General features: G+C 39.2%; 1 protein-coding gene across 2 annotated transcripts; it reads right to left on the minus strand.

The window, feature by feature from the left end:
• Positions 1-4,809: 4,809 nt before the first annotated feature.
• Positions 4,810-22,432, minus strand: HMGCR (3-hydroxy-3-methylglutaryl-CoA reductase). 2 transcript variants are annotated; one of them, XM_035553664.2, is made up of 20 exons: positions 22,330-22,432; positions 19,838-20,033; positions 18,868-18,979; positions 18,222-18,309; positions 18,020-18,104; positions 16,414-16,519; positions 15,596-15,702; positions 15,056-15,172; positions 14,497-14,648; positions 12,967-13,211; positions 12,662-12,834; positions 11,919-12,113; positions 11,166-11,324; positions 10,877-11,034; positions 9,750-9,855; positions 8,540-8,710; positions 7,790-7,930; positions 7,528-7,686; positions 7,090-7,244; positions 4,810-6,946 (listed from the first exon to the last, which is right to left on the minus strand). In XM_035553664.2, exons 2-20 carry the CDS (start codon positions 20,000-20,002, stop codon positions 6,892-6,894), a joined length of 2,649 nt encoding a protein of 882 aa, XP_035409557.1. In that variant the 5' UTR covers positions 20,003-20,033; positions 22,330-22,432; the 3' UTR covers positions 4,810-6,891. The 2 variants fall into 2 exon arrangements, with proteins under 2 accessions (XP_035409557.1, XP_035409559.1); XM_035553666.2 differs by having other exon boundaries at positions 5,977-6,946; positions 12,662-12,831.
• Between the last annotated feature and the right edge of the window lie 151 nt (positions 22,433-22,583).

The following is a 22,583-nucleotide window of genomic DNA, read 5'->3' on the forward strand; positions in this document are numbered from 1 at the left end:
GAGCTGATATTCTCAAAAGCTGAAGTAATTTTAACTATTTTACTATCTTTAAACGGGACCAGCTTACACAGAGAAAGGTAGTCCTATGCCAGCTGTCACATGCAAAAGATGGACTGCTGTAAGAATTTTTACACCAACACTTGGCTTTTTCTGAGTACCGTTTAAAAAAGTTTTGTCCTTGGCAATATACCAGTACACAGTATATATAATATAGCAGGCTTAAATGTGTGTGGGGTATGGGCTAACCACTGATTGAGAAAAAAAAAAAAAGGTGATGGTAAAACTATTGCCCACTCATTTTAATGTATGTATAATGGAAAAATATGTCTTTCAGTCCAGCTTTACATAGCTCTTTGTCAGCAGGGTGACTGTCTCCTCAGTGTTCCCGAAGACCCCTTCTCTGAGAATTTGGATTAATAATTACATAGTCTACAACATAAAGGATTATGTAGTGTACAACATAAAGGAAAAGGATTGTTGCGTGGGGGTTAGCAGGGCTGATCGATAGGGCTTTAAACTAGATACGAAGGGGGAAAGAGATAAAAACAGGCACGTCAACGATAAGCTATGAGATGGTATGCCAAAATTTGAGGGACTGCGTGCTAGTGAGATCCTTTAGTCTGCTCCAGGAGGTGCTGGCTACAATGAAGCACATTTGAAATGATTCTGCACCAATGCGTTCAGCATGAGGAACAAGCAAGAGGAGCTGGAAGCCTTGGCTCAATCTGAGAGCTACATCATTGGCATAAGTGAAACCTGGTGGGAAGAGGCCTGTGACTGGTGTGTTATGATGAATGTTTACAGGCTCTGCAGGAGGGATGGGCAGGGCAGGGCAGGGCAGGGGTGGCAGTGTCTGTAATGGAGGGACTGGGCTGTATGGAGCTTGCAGTTGGTGAGAACGCATGTGGGAGCCTCTGGGTAAGGACTGAGGGACAAGCAAATAAAGGGGATGTCGTTGTGGGAGTCTACTATAGACCACCCAGGCGGGATGAAATATGCTTTAAGGAACTAGGAGACATCTCTAGATCACCTGCCCTTGTCCTTATGGGGGACTTCAACTTGCCAGACATGAACTGGGAGTACCACACAGATGATTCGAACAGGTCCAAGAGATTCCTAAAACACCTTGATGATAACTTCTTCGTACAGGTACTAAGGGAGCTTACTAGGAAAGGTGCCTTCCTAGATCTGTTGTCTGTGAACAGACAGGGTCTCGTGGGTGAAGTGGTGATTGGTGGCCATCTTGGCCATAGTGATCATGAAGTAGTAGAGTATAAAATCCTTGGTGATAGGAGGAAAACTGCCACCAAAACTGCCACTAAACTTCAACCCTCAATATGGAGAGAGCAGACTTCAGGCTGCTCAGGTAGTAAGGTCCCCTGGGAAACTGCTTTTGAGGGAATCAAGGTCCATCAGTGCCAGTCAGTGTTTAAGTACCACTTCCTAAGAGCACAAGAACAGGCAATTCCAAATGTCAGATGTCAAGCAGGTGGGGCAGGAGGGGCTTGGCTGAGCAGGGATCTTCTTCTAGAGCTTAGGTGGAAAAAGCGTATGGCCACTAGAAGCAAGGTCAGGCAACATGGGAGGACTACAGAGATGCTGTTTGCCTTTGTAGGGAGAAAATGCATGTGGCCAAAGCTCAATTAGAGTGAAGGCTGACCAGTACTGTGTGGGACAATAAAAAGAAGGTTTTTAAAAATATGTTATCAGCAAAGGGAAGTCCAGAGGTAACATTGGTCTGTTACTTGATGATCACCTCACAAACAGGGATATAGACAAAGCAGAGACATTTAATGCCTTCTTTGCCTCTGTCTTCAGCACCAATGATGGGCTCTGGGACCCCTGGAGCCCTGAGTTGGAGGACTGTGACTGCAGTAACAAGGAATTCCCATCCAACCTCAAACCTGTGTAGGACTTGCTGTTCCAGTTGGATGCATAGAAATCTATGAGACCCAATGGGATTCATCCCAGGGTACTCAGAGAGCTGGCTGCTATCATCACAAGACCTCTCTCAATTATTTTTCAAAAGTCTCGGGAATCTGGAGAGAGCCCAGTTGACTGGAAGCTTTGATATGAGAGGCTGGAGAGCAGACTCGCAGAAAGGGATCTGGGGGTTCTGGTCGAGAGCAAGCTGAACACGAGCCAGCAGTGTGCCCTGGCAGCCAGGAGGGGCAACCCTACCCTGGGGTGCATCAGGCCCAGCACTGCCAGCTGGTCGGGGGAAGGGATTGTCCTGCTCTGCTCTGTGCTGGTGAGGCCTCACCTCAGTACCGTGTGCAGTTTTGGGCACCACAGTATAAAAAGGACATAAAGCTATCAGAGAGCATCCAAAAGAGGGCAACAAAGATGGTGAAGGGTCTAGAGGGCAAGATGTATGAGGAGCGGCTGAGGTCCCTTGATTTGCTCAGCCCAGAGCAGAGCAGGCTGAGGGGAGGCCTCATGGCGGCCTGCAGCTCCCTCACGAGGGGAGCGGAGGGGCAGGCGCTGAGCTCTGCTCTCTGGGGACAGCGACAGGACCCGAGGGGACGGCATGGAGCTGGGAGAGGGGAGGGTCAGGCTGGGTGTTAGGGAAAGGTTCTGCACCCAGAAGGTGGTCAGGCACTGGGACAGGGCAGTGGTCACAGCACCGAGCCTGCTCTGCTGGAGTTCCAGGAGTGTTTGGACAATGCACTCAGACACATGGGCTGATTGTTTGGATGGTCCTGCACAGACTCAGGAACTGGACTCCATAATCCTTGTGGGTCCCTTCCAAATCAGGGTATTTTGTGATTCTATGATTCTAACATACCCTTACTGTGGGACTGCCTTCCACTTGTTCTCAGAGAACAGCATTTTAACACAGTGTAAGGGCAAAACAGCTTTGTTTTCTCCCCCTTGTCCTGATTCTCTCCAGCATCCTGGTGGAACAGCTGGACAAGCAGCTAGGTAGGGGCTTGGTTGCCAGTCTCAGTCACCCCACCACATCTTTACAGATAGCCTAGGAGTTCTAGTAGGAATGCTGTTGGGTTCTGTGACTGGGGAAGAACCTAAAAAGGCGTAGCTAAAGCCGTTAGTGTTCCCCTGGGTAAATTATGAAGCTGACTGAACATAAAGCAGTGGTGAAAATAGGACAGTAGGTAATTTTGCATTGTAATGTATTATACAGTGCAAAGGCCCTAGACCACTGTAGAGATTAAGGGTAGCTTCAGAGGCAGATCTCCTCCTGGAGGATAGTACAAGGCAACATTGGGTCCAGCAGTAATCTCTAGGTAGGAGGACAAGACCCAGAATTGTCAGCACTAGGAGCATCACTGGATGTAATTGCAACTAAAGCAAGATACATCTGCCTGAAATAGAAACTTCACCTGAGGCAACAGAGAGTATCTATGGAACAGAGATGCTGTTGCAGGAATGAGGGCACCACTTGAAACCCAAACCGTCATCTCTCTGTATCAGCAGGTGTCATTATGAAGTGTTACTGCCATAAGCAAAGTGATGCAGGAAAAAGGAGAGAACCTCAAAGGTGGTGAGCCATGTCCCAGAAGACAGATAGGGACGATACATCTGAAAAGCACTTTGAGCAGCAAGAGTTCTCACTCTACCTTGAAAGGCGTGCGAGTGTGGGACATCTACCACAGCTTTTATCAGAACTGTATTTGCATTAGCAGCAAGAGTTCACGCCAGGGATATGAACTGCCCAGACAGTGCTCTGTATAGACATCCAGAATCAGTCTGGATGAACTCAAACCCTTTCGTGGGAACGAAGCTGGTTCACAGTCCCACTCTTTTTCTGGAGCTGGTGTGCCTGCCAGACAACTCCTTGCTGGAGGTCTTTGCTGGCACATACACATTCAGTAACCAAGAAAGCGTCTGCTACAGGCTTCTGGCAGCACACCTACATTAGATATGAACATGGCCTGCACCCCCTCAATGTGTGAGCAAAGCTACCTGTCCTGCCAGTAAGATTAGGTAAGGGACGCTTCATTGATAACTTCTTAGTCTGGCCGAAATCAAAGTGGAAAAAAAAAAAAGTGTAATTAGTGACAGCTGGAGGTGCAGCACTCCCTAGCCTCACAACTCCAAAACTTTGTCAGGCAGCAGGAATGGGACGTGGTGTGGCAGGGGTGAAAGCAGAATTAGGACACAAAAGGAAGTAAGAGGGGAAGCAAACTAGCTGTCAAACAGCTTTTACAATTTTTCTTTGCCAGGATTTTAAAGTATTTGAAAAACTACAATAATTGTAATAATGTAGCATTTAGTTTGCTGCATGTTTTGGAACTTGATTCTAGGCAGCTGAGTTGGTTTTATCACAGAAAGTCAGGCTACACATATTTTGCAGTGGTGTTGAAATACCCTGCTGCAGGCGGTGAAATAGGAAGCCTGTAGTTCCCTAAACTTTAACAGATATGAAATGGTAACCTCTGATTCTGGTATAAAACGCATAGCGCTGAGGAGACTGGAAAAGAATGCAGACTGCTTTGTCTGTTTGATTACAGCATGATGGACATGACCAAGATCAAACACGCGAGGAAAAGGAAAAATACATATATAAAGATCAGATCTGTTCTTTTTAATCTAAAGGAAATGCACAGTAGCAGAGCTTGTATTATCAGGCAGTTGTTGATGTGGTACTAACCTGTTCTTTTATTCTTCCACACTTACACGTCTTGCAAGAACATAGGCAGTACTGCCTATTTCAATAAAAATACATTTTCCCTGTGAAAGCTGTGCTTAAAATTCAGGTAGTAACTTAAAAGATTAAAATGCAGCTCTGAAACTTTTATTTTGGTGGACGCATGAGAAACTGCCAAAAGTAGAATTTAACACTTTTGTGGGAGACATAAGAAGCACACAAACAAGCCTCAACAAAAGGTACCGCTAATGCTGAAGTGAAATGGACAAACCACATAATTTAACTTTTATTTTATTTAATGTTTACAGGCTTCTGCAATAAAATATTCTAGTATCATATCCCCACTGTGTTGAGTACTGTATTGCAGTCCTTAAGCTTCATTTTATGTTGCTTAATAAGATCAGTGTCATAAGATAACCTTAAAATATCACAATTAAACCAGTAAGTTTTCCACTGTTTTACTGAAACTGAAAAAGTAGTTCTGTACCAAAATGTACACAATTTAGTAATAATACAAAATGTTAATTCTGCAAGACAGAATGTCAGTTAAATCCACCAAAATGAACACTGAACCACCATTTATTGCCAGTACAGTGTTACTTTAAATAAGCTCACTGAATGAACATAGAAACCAAGTAGTTCCTCCTTAAATAAAATGGTAGCTATTAACAACAATACTGCAGGAAGATAAACATTCATGGTATTTACATGCTATCATAGCATATCTAGCATGTATGACTTCATGCTTGCACAGTAGCTTTATGAGCTCATTACAGTAATATTAATTTGTTGATGTACTACAAAACAACTCATCATGATTTATATCGAAGTTGCACTTTGAAGAGCACCTCTGCTAGTCACCCCATGAAAAATGCCACTGCATTCCTCTAAGAAATCCAGCTAGTCCAATCCACTGATTCCACCCTAAATCCCCTTCCACCCCTCTCCCCCTAAAAATCATTATCAAGCATATTAACGATTTCCCTCCTGTGATCAACTAGACAGGGCAAGGCATTTAACAATCTTCCAAAAAGTGAATCAAACTAGAATACAACTGTTTTCTCTATTACATTAAGAACACCTGAGACTGCTTCACTGGTCCAAGTACAATATTTTAATACAAAATCTGCTGTATTAACATGTCATTTCACTGAATTCCTTTAATTAGTACTTTTCATTTAAAAAAAGACTTCTTAAATAAATACTCCCCACCCCACCCCCACCCCCCCCACCCCAAAAAAAAGGTTTTAAAAGAATTAAAACATTAAAAAAACCCTTTAGCATTAAAGAACAGTATGATTTTCTGGCTTCATTTTATCTCAGCGTAAGCAGTGGATACACACCTATTCCTGGGGACTAAGTGCCAAACACTAAGAACAAAAAACATTTAGCAATATGCAAACACATTGTACATTAAGAGACCTCTTTTAAGAAGTGTAAACATCTGTTACTGACTTTTGTTGTTTGAATGCACTCCTAATCAAGAAGTTCAAGAAGCTGCATTTGCTTAAATTATTATGCTCTGACATGTAATCAGTTTCAATTTTTTGTACCTGAAGAAAATGACAGAACAGTTAAGATATTTTCCCCACTTCAGTACATATTATATTTAACAGGTCAGCACTTCGTAGGTCACAAGTTTTCTTTAAAGGAATAACCTAAATTGTAGAGTTACAACATTGAATGCTGCTTAGCTGAAGCAGCAGCAAATAAGTACTGTATATTGACAGAGGTTTCTATAAAGCTACTGTGATTTAATAAAAATGTCTCGTAGCTAAAGACCTAACTTTAACATCTGAAAGAAATTAAAACTGGGAGTTCATGGAAAGTGATCAGGTTTGCCATCACTTTAAGAAGGACCAATGCATTCAAGCCAAGGTTGGACAAACCAACCAACAAAAAAGAAGAGAAAAAAGCCACCAACAACAAAACAAACAACTGTACAAAGTACATATCACTTTTCACCTTGGTAGTTACTAGGAGTTTACAAGTTGAAGTAATGTCAACTTGTAAAAACATGGGACTGACCCTTCAGAAGATGATGTGTAAGCGTGAGAATTCCAAAGCTATGTTCAAGACAGCTGACAGGACTTCTTTCATGAAGTTATCTCTAACCACTGAAGAAATTGTCTCACACAAGTCCATTATCTCTCAGTTTATCATCCCCAGAAATCTGAATCAAAGGTGATTTTCATTCTAAACTTCACAGATTACATTATTTTTTTTTCTGTGCACCTAGTCAGTTGGTGGAACAATTCTTCATTTCAAAGCTTTAGTATTCAAGCTGCCTTCTTGGTGCAGGTTCCTTGCAGATCTTGCAGATTTATTTTTGACCTGATAAAAACAGTAAGATAACCAAATCAGTTACATTAAAGTGACAGACTGTTGCTGTATGTTACAAATATTAATATAACCGTTATTGATCGTGTGTACTTGTAAAAAGGACAAATAGCAGAGAAAGATAGGAAATTTCTTACCTGTTGTGGGTCATGTGGCTTTTGACTAGATGCCCAGCAGCAAGAGCTGCCATTAGAGATAACTCCCCAGCCATCACTGTAGCACATACAATTTTAGCAAGCTGACGGGCATTTTCACCAGGGTTATCTTGGCTTGCACCTTGAACCCCTAACATCTGGAGGGAAAAAACATGCTGCATTACACTGTGAAAACTAAGTAAATTTATGCTAAATTTTAATATTCAAGTCTTTACAAATTACATCTAATCAACTAGCTTTAAATTTCTTTAATGTTAATTTAAACTTTAAGAGCTAGCTACATGAAAATAAGTAGATAAGTGTATAATTTTCATGTCAAGTCCACCAAGTTTCAAGAGGGCCAATTCCCACAACAACAGTGGAACATAATAAAAACAATGTGAAAGCAGGCTTTGATTCAGGAAGCTTCCTGCTTTATACCTGCAAACAGGCCTGCTGTGGTAGCAAGTTGGTGCCTCCGCCAACAGTTCCTATTTCTATAGATGGCATCGTACAGCTGATGTACAGGTCTTCATTGGTGGCACCAGTCCGCTCCATCAAAGTGATGCAGTTAGAGCTGCCCACATTCTGCGCAGCATCCTTTAGATTAGGGAGGAGAAAAAAAAAAACACCACATTCAACTAAGTGTTCAGTTAAGAGCTACTCTACTAAAGAAAAGTCGATTAGGTATAAATAAACTTACCTGACCACAGGCAATGTAGATAGCTGTAACAATGTTTGCTGCATGTGCGTTGTAGCCACCTATGCTACCAGCCATAGCAGAACCCACCAAATTTTTGTTTATATTCACTTCAACTATATCTTCGGTAGTTGTCTTCAGTACCTAAACAAAGCGATAGGTTGTTCCTTAATCGGGAGTAGAAACACCCTGTTTCATGTTAATCAGCCCTCCCCCCAACCTTGTTTGCTTCCATATGGAAATTTGACTCAATCATTGTCACAGATGCCTGCTTTTATTTTTGTTCAAAATCATGCAAGACAGTAAGGCAGCTTTGAAATAAGTGGAACCACTTAATCGTCAGTTTCTCCTGTAGTAGGGAGTATATAAACTTTGACAAGAATGCCATGTTTGCACAAATGACAACAAATGAGTGAATTGATCAAAATTACTGAGTTTAATCTCTAAAAGTCTATCAAACTGTGGTATAATTTTTCAAAGGAAAAAAAATGAAACTCTTAATGCCTTCGACTAGATTAAATATATAGCATATTATCTTTGAAAAGACAGTGAAAGAAAAAAGAATATATAATCTATGAGATTCTCAGGGGAAGTGATGTATTGTACAGCAATAGTCTGAAAATACAAGCAGGAAATAATCTTACAAGGAACACAACTAACAGTTAATATTTATGACTTAAAATATGTATCAGTTTTATAAAATATATATATTTTTATGAACCAAATTCAGTAAGAAAGAACGCAGACACCTACTTCTTTAACAACTTTGGCTGGAATGACTGCTTCACAGACAACAGACTTCCCTCTTCCTTCTATCCAGTTTATAGCAGCGGGTTTTTTGTCTGTACAGTAGTTACCGCTGATAGCTATAACCTGAAGATCCGGAAACTCTTCATTCAGTCTTGCCAGAGCTTTTTCAGTACCCTGTTAAAACAGAAACAGGTATGTATCATTAAATGTTAGCGTACCAATTTCGGTTGCAAAGCAAGCTACTCAAGAACACTGGAATAGCAAGATCAGATTAAGTCTAATCAGATCACCAATTACAGCTGAGGAAAAGAAAAGAATTCCCCAAGAAACCTGAAACAGGCACATATGGTAGCACAATCACCATCCTTTCTCTACATGCTGAGAATTACATAGAGAATAACAAACAGCACTGGGTTCTTGCCAGTACGTATGGATTCTCTGGATACATTCCAGGAGAATAGGCATACATTTCCCATACTAGAGATACAGCATGAACCAAGTCAAACGTGACAGGCAAGAAATGAATTCATTTTGAATGCAGTAGGGAAGAGCTTCTCTACACTAGGAAATCAGACAGAAGGTCTGCTATATTTAGTACCTATCTACGGACAGACTCATTTCTGTAATGGTTCTAAGAAATTTTATATAGAACCTTTATATAGAACCAGCAGTCAATATCAAAGTCTATCTCAGACACGACACGTAGGATGTGCCGTTTAATGGTCTTCCACATTCATATTTTAAAAAAACCAAAGACCACACTATCCTGCTGCCACTTATCAGATTCCTCATCCTTTATTTAGAAAAAGTGATAGACACAGTAACAGATTAATTACTGATGGATAAAATAAATCTTTGGCCCAAAACAACAGAATAAGCAGCTTAACTTCTATATTATCAAGAATATTTTATTTAAAAAAAAACTAAAATACAAAATTACTTTAACCTTTTTTTCTTTTGTTGTTCTATTCCTCTTCTTGTTTATGCTCAAAAAGAGCAAGCATTTTAATACATATATAGTACATATATATATATACACATATATATACACACACACACACACATATATATGTTTTATAGCACTGCAACCAGAGCTGCATCTTGTTTTTTACTTTCCATCTTCACATACCAGGTAATCACAAATTAATAGCACACGATTTATTTTAATAGAAATATACATTTATTGAAAAGACTTATAGGGTCTGAACCTTACTTTGGAAATCATATTCATTCCCATTGCATCCCCTGTTCTTGACTGAAAACGGATATAAAGGTTCCGACCAGCCAAACTTATGAGAAGTTTTTGTAGGCGGGCAAACCTGCAAGAAAATGTAATGATTACTAAAAACTAGTTTAATCCTTGAGAATTTTAAGTAGCAAAATGACAGTAAATCATAGCACAGTGTAGTTATCACCATTATCTGCAATCTGTTCTCTTCCTCCCTCAGCACAGGAAAAAAAATCTTCAGCTACCATGCATTCTCTTAAGTAAATACTTTAAAGTGTACTGCTCCTGAGAGCATTGGTTGCCTTTCATGCTTTCTAGACCTTGGAAAATTTTATGTCAGTTTTACAGCAAGGCAAAACCTCTTCCATCTTCAGCAATGGTGCAAGCTCCATAAATCAAAGTTCCTACAGAGTAAGGGCAAACAAGAACTGGGACATACTGCATTTAAACAGCAGCACGAGTTGATTATCACCAAAATACATGCATGTCCATGGTCAACGCTTGTAGGATCAGTAAGAAACAAAACTGATTAGGAAGATTTACAGAAAGATTTCCTTAACAAAGCAAGTAATCCTCAGTCTTAGAAGAAACTCTAGGGTTTGAAATAAACTTATTCTTAATACAGTTTTACATTTTTAGATGTTTCTGTTCTAGTTTTAGTGTACCCTATATTCTCTGGAACCTCCATGTTAGTAATATTATCAGAAGGGCTAGATTCCAGACTTTAAATTACTTTTAGTATAGTACTACTTTTAGTACTTACTACTTTTAGTACTTACTTTTAGTACAGTACTACTGAAAATACAACTGAGCTTTAGAGCTTTAATGGTTTTTAAATGTTTAGACAAAATAAATAATGCATTAAGTAATATACAGTGCAAGGGTATTTGTTGATATGACCCAATTGTTTACCACTTATAGTAAAATGTTTATTACTAGCCTAGCTGTATAGCCAGAGTTACTTCTGTTTTCTTAGATTCACACTACATGGGACAGGCAAAATGAACGTGCCATTTCCTGCACTGCAGCATGTGGAAATACAATTAGGAGCTTTCTACCATTCACAGAAGTCTTTTATCAGGAAACAAGGCCACAATAACCACTGTACTAACCTACTAGTGCTGTCAAAAGCTTCTTTCACTATTTTAAAGCCTTCAGGGCTTTCAAGCCAAGCCTTCACTTCTGCAGCCTGGCAAGCGCTGGGCAGCCTTACAACAGGTCCTCGAGTCATCCCGTCTGCTAGAATGCGGCTACTTGCTCCTCCACCAAGCTACAAATCAAAGCAGAAAGGAAACAAAGATTGCTGAAACTGAGTTTTAGCTTTTATTAAGTCAAAAATATGCCTTTTATCACCCTCAAACACGCTTTACAGAAAGTTTAAGCTTGTCAAATGATACTTACACATATTGCTCTACATCCTCTATTGGTGCTTGCTACAAGACATCCTTCTGTTGTTGCCATCGGAACCTGAAACTCTTTGTTATCCAGATACAATGGTCCTGCTACGCCTACAGGAATAGGCATATAGCCAATCACATTTTCACAGCAAGCTCCCATAACCTTGCAAAAAATAATACAAAAAGGTATCAGTAAGGTTACCAGTTGAGCAGCACAGTATCATGCTACAAACTGTTTACGTGACTTAGCAAGGTATCTTAGCTAGAAATCCACAATCCTATCGATGAAGCAAACAATTCCCAGCTCAAAGAGTTGTAGCTATAATTTTCAATAAATAATACTGTTAAAATTAAGTATTTGACAGAACTATTGAATCTTACTAAGTCTTAAATGCTCTTCAAAATTTAATAGTGTTAAGTGAATTTTAGATGAACTTTTATTTTAATTTGAGCTCAGTGTAATAATATTCATTCAGCTGAAGTCATACTCAGTATTGGCAGAATTATTTATTTATGAGATAAGGCAACTGCATATCTTGGTTGGAAATATTTTTGGGTAAGCTACAAAACTAACCTACCTCTCTAGGTTTAAAAACATTGAAGCAATAAAAGCTAGTGCCTTATGTTTGCCCTTTTTTTTTTTAAATATCAGTTTTGACCAAGCTTCTTGTTAGTTCATACTCATCACTTCAAGCAGATGTTTCATAGGTTTTGAAAACTGTTCACAGGGAGTTTTACTTGTCTACTTTATACTTACCAAAGAATAATTATAGTTCCTATAAGGAAGATATTGCAAAGAAGAAGGTTCAGGGAGTTTCTGTGATAACATTTGTCTGCGAATGGACACGCCTCGCTCCTGAGTTTCCATCAAGGTTTCCAGTTTGTATGCAGGAATATGCTTAGCATTAACTAAGCTGATAACCTCAGCATCAGTGAGGAATTTTGCTCCCTTCTGGAAATGTAAAGGATGGATAGAGTAAGTATAGAGTCTGTTGGTGAAAATCCTTTTAAATGTTTCCAAATGAGAGAAGGTAACTTTACGTTGACAAGATCAGATCCTATCTAAAGAAACAAACTGCCAATGTCAGATTTTTGATCATATCCTGGCCTACTATAAAACTTTTTACACCCTCTTACAACTGAACTTAATGAAACCTCAAGTACTTGGTATGCCATGAACGATGAAGCTGCTTCTTCTCTCCAGCCCCATCTTGGAGAGAGAGAATCACAATAGGAGACTTTTCACATAAAACTTCAAAAACATATACCTATCTGTTTTCCTCATCTCTATTGAAGAAATAAATGCAACAGAAACTGACTGGAGCAGAAATAACTTCTGAAAGGGGTTTGTGTTCTCCACCTCCCCCCCAAGTTCTTAAAGCCATGTAACTCTTTAACATTACAATCAATGGGATCATTTAAAAGCCAGAAAACGAACTGCACAAATTCTTAAATCAGATTTTGTCAGAGGCTATAAAACAAAAAGTTATTTTTCCATACCTCTGCATTCCCAAGAATACGAACACATTCCTCAATAGAACGAGGTTCTTTAGGTAACTCGACTTCCTCCTCTTTTCTATTAATAACTGAGGTAGTTTCCACAGGGTTGCTGCTGCCAACTACAAACGTAGCCTTGGTTGATGACTCTGCTAGTACAGGTTTTATGACTTCTGCTGCATAAAGACAATTAAAATGAACTTTGGTTTACAAAAATCTTAGGTTTCATTTCCAAATATAACATGCTAATACAGATTTTCATTATTTGTTGCAAAGACTCAGCAAGAGATTCAGATGCTAAAAATTACCATTGTCATCTCTGGGAACAAAAGCTGCTTCTACTGTGTTAGATTTCTGATTGTTTTTCAAAAGTCCAGATTGTTTCCTGCAACAATTCTCAGGGACTTTCTTCTGGACCATCACTGGAGATATTATGGGATTCTTCAGTGAAAGCGTGGATTCAGTCTCTGCTTGCTCAAAAAAAATGTATTTCACTGCAAGGAGAAGGGCTAATCCGAGAGTGATTACTTGCTCAATATCCATACTGGCCATTCTAAAAAAGGACAAAAATCAAGAATTAAATGTATGATATGATTTGTGTGTTTTAAAAACGTTCTGACACCCCTTTCTTTTAGAAAGGATAGTAGTTTGATCATCATTTATACACTTATTCAGATGCCAGTCAAAACACATTTTCTAACAGGGAATTCAAGTATGCTAGTTTAGGGTAGATAATTTTTTCTTTGCATTATTAGGATATGTATTTTCAGATTTCATTAACTATTTACAAAATCTTAGTTAAAAAGCAGTCACAGTAAAATAAATGACTACAATAATCACCATTCAACAGGTAAATCATATTCATTTAACACCTATCTCCCAATGATTAAGTAGAAAGAGTCAATCAATTATCATCCTCTGTCACTAATGACTACTGTGGTGCAAGCTGAATTTCTGAGAGGGGGGAAAATAGCCTATAAGATACAGTTCTGAATTCTCAGAAGAAATACAGAACCACAGCTGCTCAGCTTTCAGATGAGCTGAAGGAAAAGCAATAGTGACATGGATCTCTTTTTGTACTTTCGTGTGAATGGTCAGAAACTCTGCAGAAATAATGACACTAACACAGTCAGAAAGCTTAACTTTTCAGTGTGCTCTGAAAAGTGACAGGGTTGTTGGGAAAAGATGGTGTTATCATAGTATCAGAATAGTTTGGGTTGGAAGGGACTTTAAATACCATCTATTTCCAACCCCCCTGCCATGGTCAGGGACCTCACCCACTACACGAGGTAAGCCCCATCCAACCTGGCCTTGAACACTGTGTTGGGAAGTGCACATCCACATCTTCTCTAGGCAACCTGTTCCAGTGCCTCACCACCCTCACAGTAAAGAATTTCTGCCTAATATCTAATCTACATCTACCCTCTTTTAGTTTAAAACCATTACTCCTTGTCCTATCACTACAATCCCTGACAGAGTCCTTTCCCAGGCCCTCTTTAGGTACTGGAAGGCCGCCATAAGGTCTCCCCAAAGCCTTCTCAGGTTGAACAGCTCCAGCTTCCTCAGCCTCTCTTCAGAGGAGAGGTGCTCCAGCCCTCCAGTCCCAATTATGATGCATCCAGCACAGCTGCCTCCTGATCTCTTTCTTATTACTTCAAGGAGACTAAAGGAATAGCAAAATATTGAGGTATTTCTTATGACACGTCATCTCCAGTTTCAAGAAATTCTAGTCAGCTCTGTAGGTTTGTTGTTGTTGCACCCTAACGATCATTGCCTGACAGTACTGGAGAATACACCCTATTCCATGACATTCAGGTATCCTATGTGAAGTTGCTTACCGAGAAAGGTAGAACTGCCATAGTGAAACATTAGGTTCAATTCTCTTTGGTGCGTTCTCATCCAATCCCACTGAATTTTCTGCTGTACTGTTCTGAGAAGTTGGTTCTGCTATCCACCGACTATGGGCATGAACAAGAACCAAACCCAGTGACTGTATTAAAAACAAAAAGCAAGACAAATATTTTTTCAACTGTAATTAGTTATCTAACCTACTAAAATCAATCGTTTTCATTTTTGTTTCCCATGCCTCACAAGTCTAAACCTAAAGGATCTTCTCCTTTCATCTATATCATTTAGCACCCAGCACATTCTTCCTCTTGCTCATCTAATAAGCAGAGAAAGCTGAACACATGTACACACGAAAAGCCAGAATTGTTTTGTATGGACATGGCATATGCAAGAAGACTGTAAATATAGATAAATGGGACGTTATTAAAAACTACCACAGTTAGCTAGAGCAACGGACTGCAGAACACTAGTCTATAGAAAACAAAGGCTTTCTTAGCTTTCCAAGGACCTTACTGACTGCATAGTAACAAGTGAAAAAAAGCCACAAACCATAATCATTTTGACCCTCTGTGTTACAGGATTTGGTTTATTTTCTTCTTCTTCCAGAACACGAGCAAAATGGCTAAGCTGCCATATTGGACGTCCTTCACGACTCTCTCGGGAAAGCTGTAAAAATAAACAAAACCAGGTCTTATTTAGCAGCTATCTGAAGAACAAGCAAGTGATGAAATAGAAATATAGTGTTAAAGCTTATTTACCAAGAAAAGATTTTGTGATTTAAAAAAAAAATAATAAAGAATTGGTCTACAGTCTACTGTTTAGCCTATATTAGAGTTTAAACAGTGAGAAACCCTGGACAGCCATTAATTTAAACTGTTTTTTTTTCCCCCCCTCTGCTTTAGATAAGAACTCAGACCATTGAGTGTGACTTGTTTACAATGGCATTAACAAGTTACTGTCCATCAGCAGAGCCACAGTAACTCTTTCTGTGCATTCCCTCTGTTCACTTCAGAAGGAAGACAAACATAGGCTACCAGAAGTGCAGGGTCTGAATACTAAGCTCCATTGTTGTCTTTAAGTGGGTCTTACCTCTAATACCAAGGATACACAAGCTGGAAAGAAGGTCATGAAGACAAAATAGTTGGCAAGAACAGACATACAGCCAAAACAGCACATAATTTCAAGCTGTCGCACTCCTACAGAAAAAAAAAAAAAGTTTTTTTTTTACATTTGAATATGCAAGAGTTTTTTTTATATACTTGAAGAACGGTTTCTGAAACCATTAAATTGACACTGTAGATTATAGAGGGAATTGCCTAGATTAATGAAAAATGAGCATATTAAGCCCTGTCATTTTGTATTAACCTACTCTTAGCACAATATGTATTTACACAAAAATTTTAAAGTGTAAATGTAAATAAAAATAATTACAGTTTACTAAGATTTTTAAAGCTTTACACTGGAAGTTTGAAACTCTTCCCTTATCTAAATAAAGATCAGTTAACCAACATAGTAGTTACGTATTGAAAACCCTTGTAAAAGGTAGCCTAATAAGTGTTCAGGAAATAAGAATATATGCCCCACCTGCACTTTCACAAGTGTGAAAGTCATGCATTTCAGAACACCCTTAATAAAGATAAATGAGCTAGCAGTGTAAATCATTCAAAAGTTAAAACAACAACAAGAAAAAAATAACCATATGCTATACCAAAATGAGTTTTTTCCTAGACGTGAACAGGAAAACTGCTTATCAACATACACTTCCCCCTTTCTCTGCCCCCAAAATAGCCAAACAAATACATCATCATTCCATTCCCATAGTTAAAACATTTCTTGAAACACTTAATATTCCAACAGTTTTTTTTTTTAAACTGGCAAGACTTAGACCTTTAGACCTGATCACTCACCTGACATAGTACCAACACCAATCACAAGACACTCCACAAGTGCATCCAGTGTAAACGTGGGGCCTAAAATTGCCATTCCACGTGAAATATTTTCTCTTACTTCATCCTAAAAGGAGAAATATCTCTACATTACAATAAGGACAAAAAAATCAAAGTAAGGTACAATGCGCATAACATGATTAGTAAATTGAGTATTATGGTGACACGGCTTTATAAAACAGACATTGAGAAATGAACTATTATGATAGAATGCATTCTTTAATTGCTTGGTTTCTCATAAGCTGTTATGCTTTGACAGTCTTTATTTATGCAACAGGATTATTTAATTTCCAAATTCTTCGTCTTTGGTTCATCACTATTCTGGGCTCCTATGACACTGATGAGCACAGACTTTAATTAATGTACATTCAGAAGATTAAGAGTTCTACACATTAAGACAAAATAGAAGCCGCTTATGTCATGGCATCTCAGAAGTTCTTCTAACCAGATATCTGTAACCTAACTTCTATTATATTTCTTTCTTTAACTCTCTAGACTCAGCTTAAAAGATACTGAAATTTTCCCCTGGCAAAAGGAAAGAGATTTCTTCCAAATACCAGGCATGGATAACTCTAGGGGTCCACTGCTGTTTTTTTTTTCCTCATTTGATTGATTTCAATCAAGGAGAAGCTGTAGTGAAAACGTATTTGTGATTTTTTTTAAACAAATAAAGAAGGATGCAATTATATAATAATATGCAAACACTAATAACATTGCATATATATAGAATATATAATAAACTATATTATATTTATAGAATAATGTACTATATTTTTGTCACAAATATTCTGCTGAATTACTATGAAAAGTATTTTATTGGTATGAAAGTACTTTTAGTGAAATTAATTTGTTTTACAACATAGAATATTAAGAAATAAACATTCCCATCTACAATGGGCTAAATGTACTGTTGATTATTCACATTGTGCTGTGTTAACTGCACTAAAGTATCACAGAATGTTTTAGGTTAGAACGGACCTCTGGAGGTCATCTGGTCCAATCCCCCTGCTCAGCCTGATACAGCTATTTCAGGTCAGCCACAACCACGTCCAGGCAGATTTTGAGCATCTCCGAGGAGATTTCCAAAATTAGAGCAAGACTGTGTGTGTATGCCATAACAATTTGTAGCCGACAAATATGCCATATTTGTTCTGGATTTTGTCTAGAAATGTGTTTTTTCCTGTACCAGCATTATAACTTTAGACATCTGTTTATATACTGTTCTGGAGCCCTACAGAATAATTTTCCTATCCGTAACTGTTCTATGGAAGACTTTGGTCTTAGAACTCTAGCCTCATTAACAGAGTTATAGGCAATACTGTTTGAAGTTCTGATCTTATAAAGTATTCATACATAAAATTAACTTAGCTCACATGATTGTATCGTGTTATTCTTCACTTGGAACACTGACCTGGATAAAAGACACTACTGAATACAGATTACATCTGATCCATTTTGCGTATCACTAATACCACGTTCACCTGTGTGTCTCTCCCTGTGGACTGTTCATCTATGAACACTAAATGCAAAAGCCCTACTGCAAAAAAAAAAAAAAAAAACAACTAACCTGTGAATTGGAACTTAGTGCAAATTTGGCTAATGCACTTGCTCTTGAAAGATCAATCAGAAGCAGGAAAAATGGTAAAGCTTCACTGAAAACAAACAAACAAACAAACAGAAACGTTAATACTTAAATTCAAGATTTAAAATTTACTGTGCTGAAGAAAAAAATTCAAGCAGGAAATCCAGAACAATAATTCACTACTTACTTTAAACCTGTCAATTCTTTATCCAAGAAGTGAATTACCACTGTGCTAAAAACAAAACTTGAGAAGATTGTGAAGAGGCCAGCAATACCTTGAAAAAAAAAAAAAAAAGGGCAAAAATATTTATATGTATATATATACACACATATATGGGGGGGGCAAACAAAACCAAAATAAGCAAAAAAACTGATACCTCTAGATCAATCTAGATGCTAATGAATGACAACTCATCACAGACTGCATTAACAGCAGTTGAGGTACAAACTAATACGGATGCGATTTTCATAAGGATATTTAAATCCAAAATTTGTACAGTATTCAAAGCAAGACTTTGAAAAATAAAAGCCGTAAACCTTCTCATTTATTATCTGCAAAAATGAGAACTGGCTTAAGCAGCACTAATTTTTAGAGTTTATAGCATAATAAACAGCTATTTCAAGAACTGTGTTTCCAACGTTTATATAATCCGACACAATGTCTCTTACAAAATTGCATATCAATTTTTTGCTAGACAGCAGAATGTTCTGCATAGATCAAAGTAAACCTGTTCTGTATCTACGTATTAAAATGCTAACATTCATTACTGATTTATAGTATAAAAAACAAACAACTAAAATGCATACACCAAATAGAAAATCAGATAGAGTACCTAAAATGTATTTTGATCCAAGTTGCCTTAGGTTCTGAAATTGGAAATATATATAAAGGATTGCTATACAGCGTGTGATTGTCAGTATTATGATGTCACTGCTCAGAACATCCTGTATGAAACACAATGGGATTTAGTTAGTTTTCACATTTAGAAGTAACTTGTTGTTAGGTTTCACTAATAACAACAATAAAAAAAAAATCCCTTGTGAAGCAGCACTTATAATGAAGGTGTTTCCCCCCCCCCCGCCCCGAATAAAACAATCACTGCTAGTCTGTCCTAAAAATAAAATATTGCAAACAACATTAATGTCACATCCTTGTTCACAAGACGATGCATAAAAAAATACTAGGTTTAATCACAGAATGGCTGAGGCTGGCAGGGCCCTCTGGGTCCATCTGGCTGAATTCCCTGCCCAAGCAGGGACACACAGAGCAGGGTGCCCAGGACCATGCCCAGGCAGGTGGCTTTTGAAGACCTCCAAGGAGGGAGACACCATAACCTCTCTGGGCAGCCTGTGCCCATGCTCCATCACCCACACAGTACAGAAGTGCTGCCTGGTGTACAGGGGGAACCTCCTGTGTTCCAGTCTGCACCCACTGCCTCTTGTCCTAGCACTGGGCACCACTGAGAAGAGCCTGGCTCCGTCCTCTTTCACCCTCCCTTCAGGGATTTACAGACACAGCTAAGATCCCCCTAAGCCTCCTCTTCACCAGGCTGAACAGTCCCACCTCTCAGCCTTTTCCCATAGGAGAGATGCTCTAGGTTTAATGAAAACTTTCTGCAGCACACCACTGCTTGCATACAGCTTTAAAAATCTAGTATGGGAAAGCAGGTTTTAAGTTTTACCTTTAAGAAGTTTTACCACAGTTATTCTCCTTCTAATACATCACAACCTAATCTTACTCTGTTGGAACCCGTCAATTACCTGATTAACAATAAGTACTATAACATGAATTTAAATCCTTACTTCTTCAAGTTTTGGGCACTCGTAATTCCAGCCACAGATCTTATCGTTCCCAGTGAACATCTTCATCGACATCATACAGATGGTGAGAGTCACTGTTCCCACAATGACTTCCCATGGATGAGAAGCCACAAAAAGGCCATGCATTCGAAAGAGTCTGGACAACATTTTCAGGACTGTTTTTCTATACTTAGCAAACCTGCAATAACAACAAAAAATATTTCACATAAGCAAATTAGAGTTTCTCGGGAAAAGGATAGAGATGTATAAATTCTTGCAAGTCATCTCTCAGGAAGTCTCAAAGCCAGCTATGTAACAGATGAGTAAGGAAACTCATCTTCAAATTTCCAAGTTTTTCTTCAAAAAACATTTATTTCTAGTATTCTGAAACTTAGTATGATCTGCTCCTGCCTTCTCAGCCCACTTTTTTTCTTTAAAAAAAAAAAAAAGAACACACATCTCCCTTATCTCTTCGAAGTGCCTTGCTTACAACACTCCTTCACTCTCCGTTAATGTTGACATTTTTTTAGTATCTCTGTTTAGTATCTACTGTCATGCAATTTCAACACCATTTTGACTCCAACTTCTTGTTTTTACCACCAGCATACGTAAGCACTCACTAAATTCTGTTACTTCTTTCTATCAAAAGATACTAACTTTGACTATATAAGTTACCAACAAACCATTGCTGGTAATTCTCAACTTCAACAGTAGGAATCTCAATGTTACCTTCCTTCGATTGTGTCTTCTCTACTTGCTGATAAATATTCTTCACTGATTCGAGTTAATTACATTCAAAGCAGTTCTTTCTTCACCTCAAGCACACGAATCCTTCTCAAATACAGTATTCTGCAACAGTTCCCTGTACCGTAACTAATTCCCAGGTTACTGATGCATTTCATCATCCCCTTTGCTTTAAATGGATTACAAACATTCAGGAAAAATGCTCACACCTCTCCTTCACGTAACTGAGAACATGGATGCTCCTTCTCTTATAAAATCTGCATCCTAGTCCATTTGCTCTGTGTTGTACCTGTAGACTTCAAGTTCATCGAGGATATTTACTCATGTTTTATAGTATAGAAACAAAATGCCATAAAATTGTCTCTTAAGTACGTTAGTACTGGAACTTTGCTTTTCTCATTGCACATAATCAACTTCTAACACTCTTATGATGAATGTTAACTCTATAGCTACATCCTAAGGTTCAAAAGACACTTAAATAGCAGTCTGACTTGTACTTCTAAATACTGAACTACAAAATGTCAGTACCAACCTAGTACTGTGGAGATTTCCACAGCAGATTGAGGGCTCTACACACCATCACACTGAAGTGGATAGAAATCCCTTCATGTTACCTTCAAATTAACAATCCAACCACCAGGCTTTTAGGGAGACAGTCCTTCTACTATTTCTTGTGCTCCGACACCAAAAACGTGACATTTGTTGTAGAAAATAATAAATTGAACAAATCTATCTGCTCAGTGATACTCAAGATGCCAGAATCATCCTGGTTGTCAGACTGCCTTCCTCTCAGTGCCTACTAAGCATCAAAAGCACCAATATATTTTTCTCTATCCTTCCACAGCGAAGGTGTCAGAACTTTAGTGTCTGATGGAGCGTACTAGGTAGCATCATTAAGAGTACTGCCTTCCATATGAACAAGTTTTTCCATTTCCTTTGAAAGGAAGGAAGAAAAAAAGTCCTCAAACGAAGAAAGCTTGCTTGCCTTTTTTTCCCCAAAATTCTTTTAAAGGTCAACATTACCCCTTGTTTTCCCCCCAACATAATCTGAATATCGTTTTATGAATTTATCTACATATTCTTTTATGAATTTATGTTCTTCAAAAACTGTTTTGTAGTGGTACTATGTTTTTTCCTCAGCAGCACAGAAAGTACCATTTAACTGGAAAAATAAAGACATAGCCATACTAATATCTTACTGCCAAAGATTTTGAAACACAAACAAAAATACAAAAGGCCTAGTAATATCCTACAAAGATACCGGTACTTTTGAATATCACGCTGTTTCAGGAAAATTAAAAATCAGCACTTATCAGATAACGATACAGAGACATTGCGGGGCTTAAAATTATAAACGCAACTCCTAACAATTTCAACTGCCGAAATTTGTAAAAGCAATTAAAGAATTGCTGTTAGGTCTAGGAAAACGCCATCCCCAAAATACATTTCTTCAAAGTTTCCTCACGTTTGTAAGCAAAGCTGGAAGTCCCGTCCTGGTAAGCGTGAAATGGCTTCACGGAAATCCAGCAGGGGAAAACGCGTTTGTTTGGTTATAAAAAGAGCTGTCCGTTGTTGGGCAATGTTCCACAACTGATCCCTGGTACGAAATTTGGGGTGCCTGCCCTGCCGGTCCCCAACGTACGAGGGTTCCCCGGCGGCGCCCCGCAGACCTCCCCCTGCCCCTGCGGCACCCCCACCCGCCGGGCCCCGCGGGGAGGCCGCTCTGCCCGCTCCCGGTCCCCGTCCCTCACCGCTCCGGGCCGAGCAGGCCCGCTCCGTCCTCGTCCTCGGCCCCGTCCCCTCGCCCCGCCGGCCCCGTCCCGCCGCGCCGCGCCGCGCACTGAGGCGGCCGCCCCGCCCCGCGCAAGGACACCCGGGGCACGGCGCCGCGGCCGCCGCCATCGCCCGATCGCGCAGCCAATGGCGAGCGGCCGCCACGCCCGGCCCGCGCCGCGTCGCCGAGGCAACCGCCCGCCGAACGCCGCGCGGAGCCCGGGTCTCGATC

This window comes from Cygnus atratus, chromosome Z (assembly GCF_013377495.2).
Source record: "Cygnus atratus isolate AKBS03 ecotype Queensland, Australia chromosome Z, CAtr_DNAZoo_HiC_assembly, whole genome shotgun sequence".
Taxonomy (NCBI): Eukaryota; Metazoa; Chordata; class Aves; order Anseriformes; family Anatidae; genus Cygnus; species Cygnus atratus.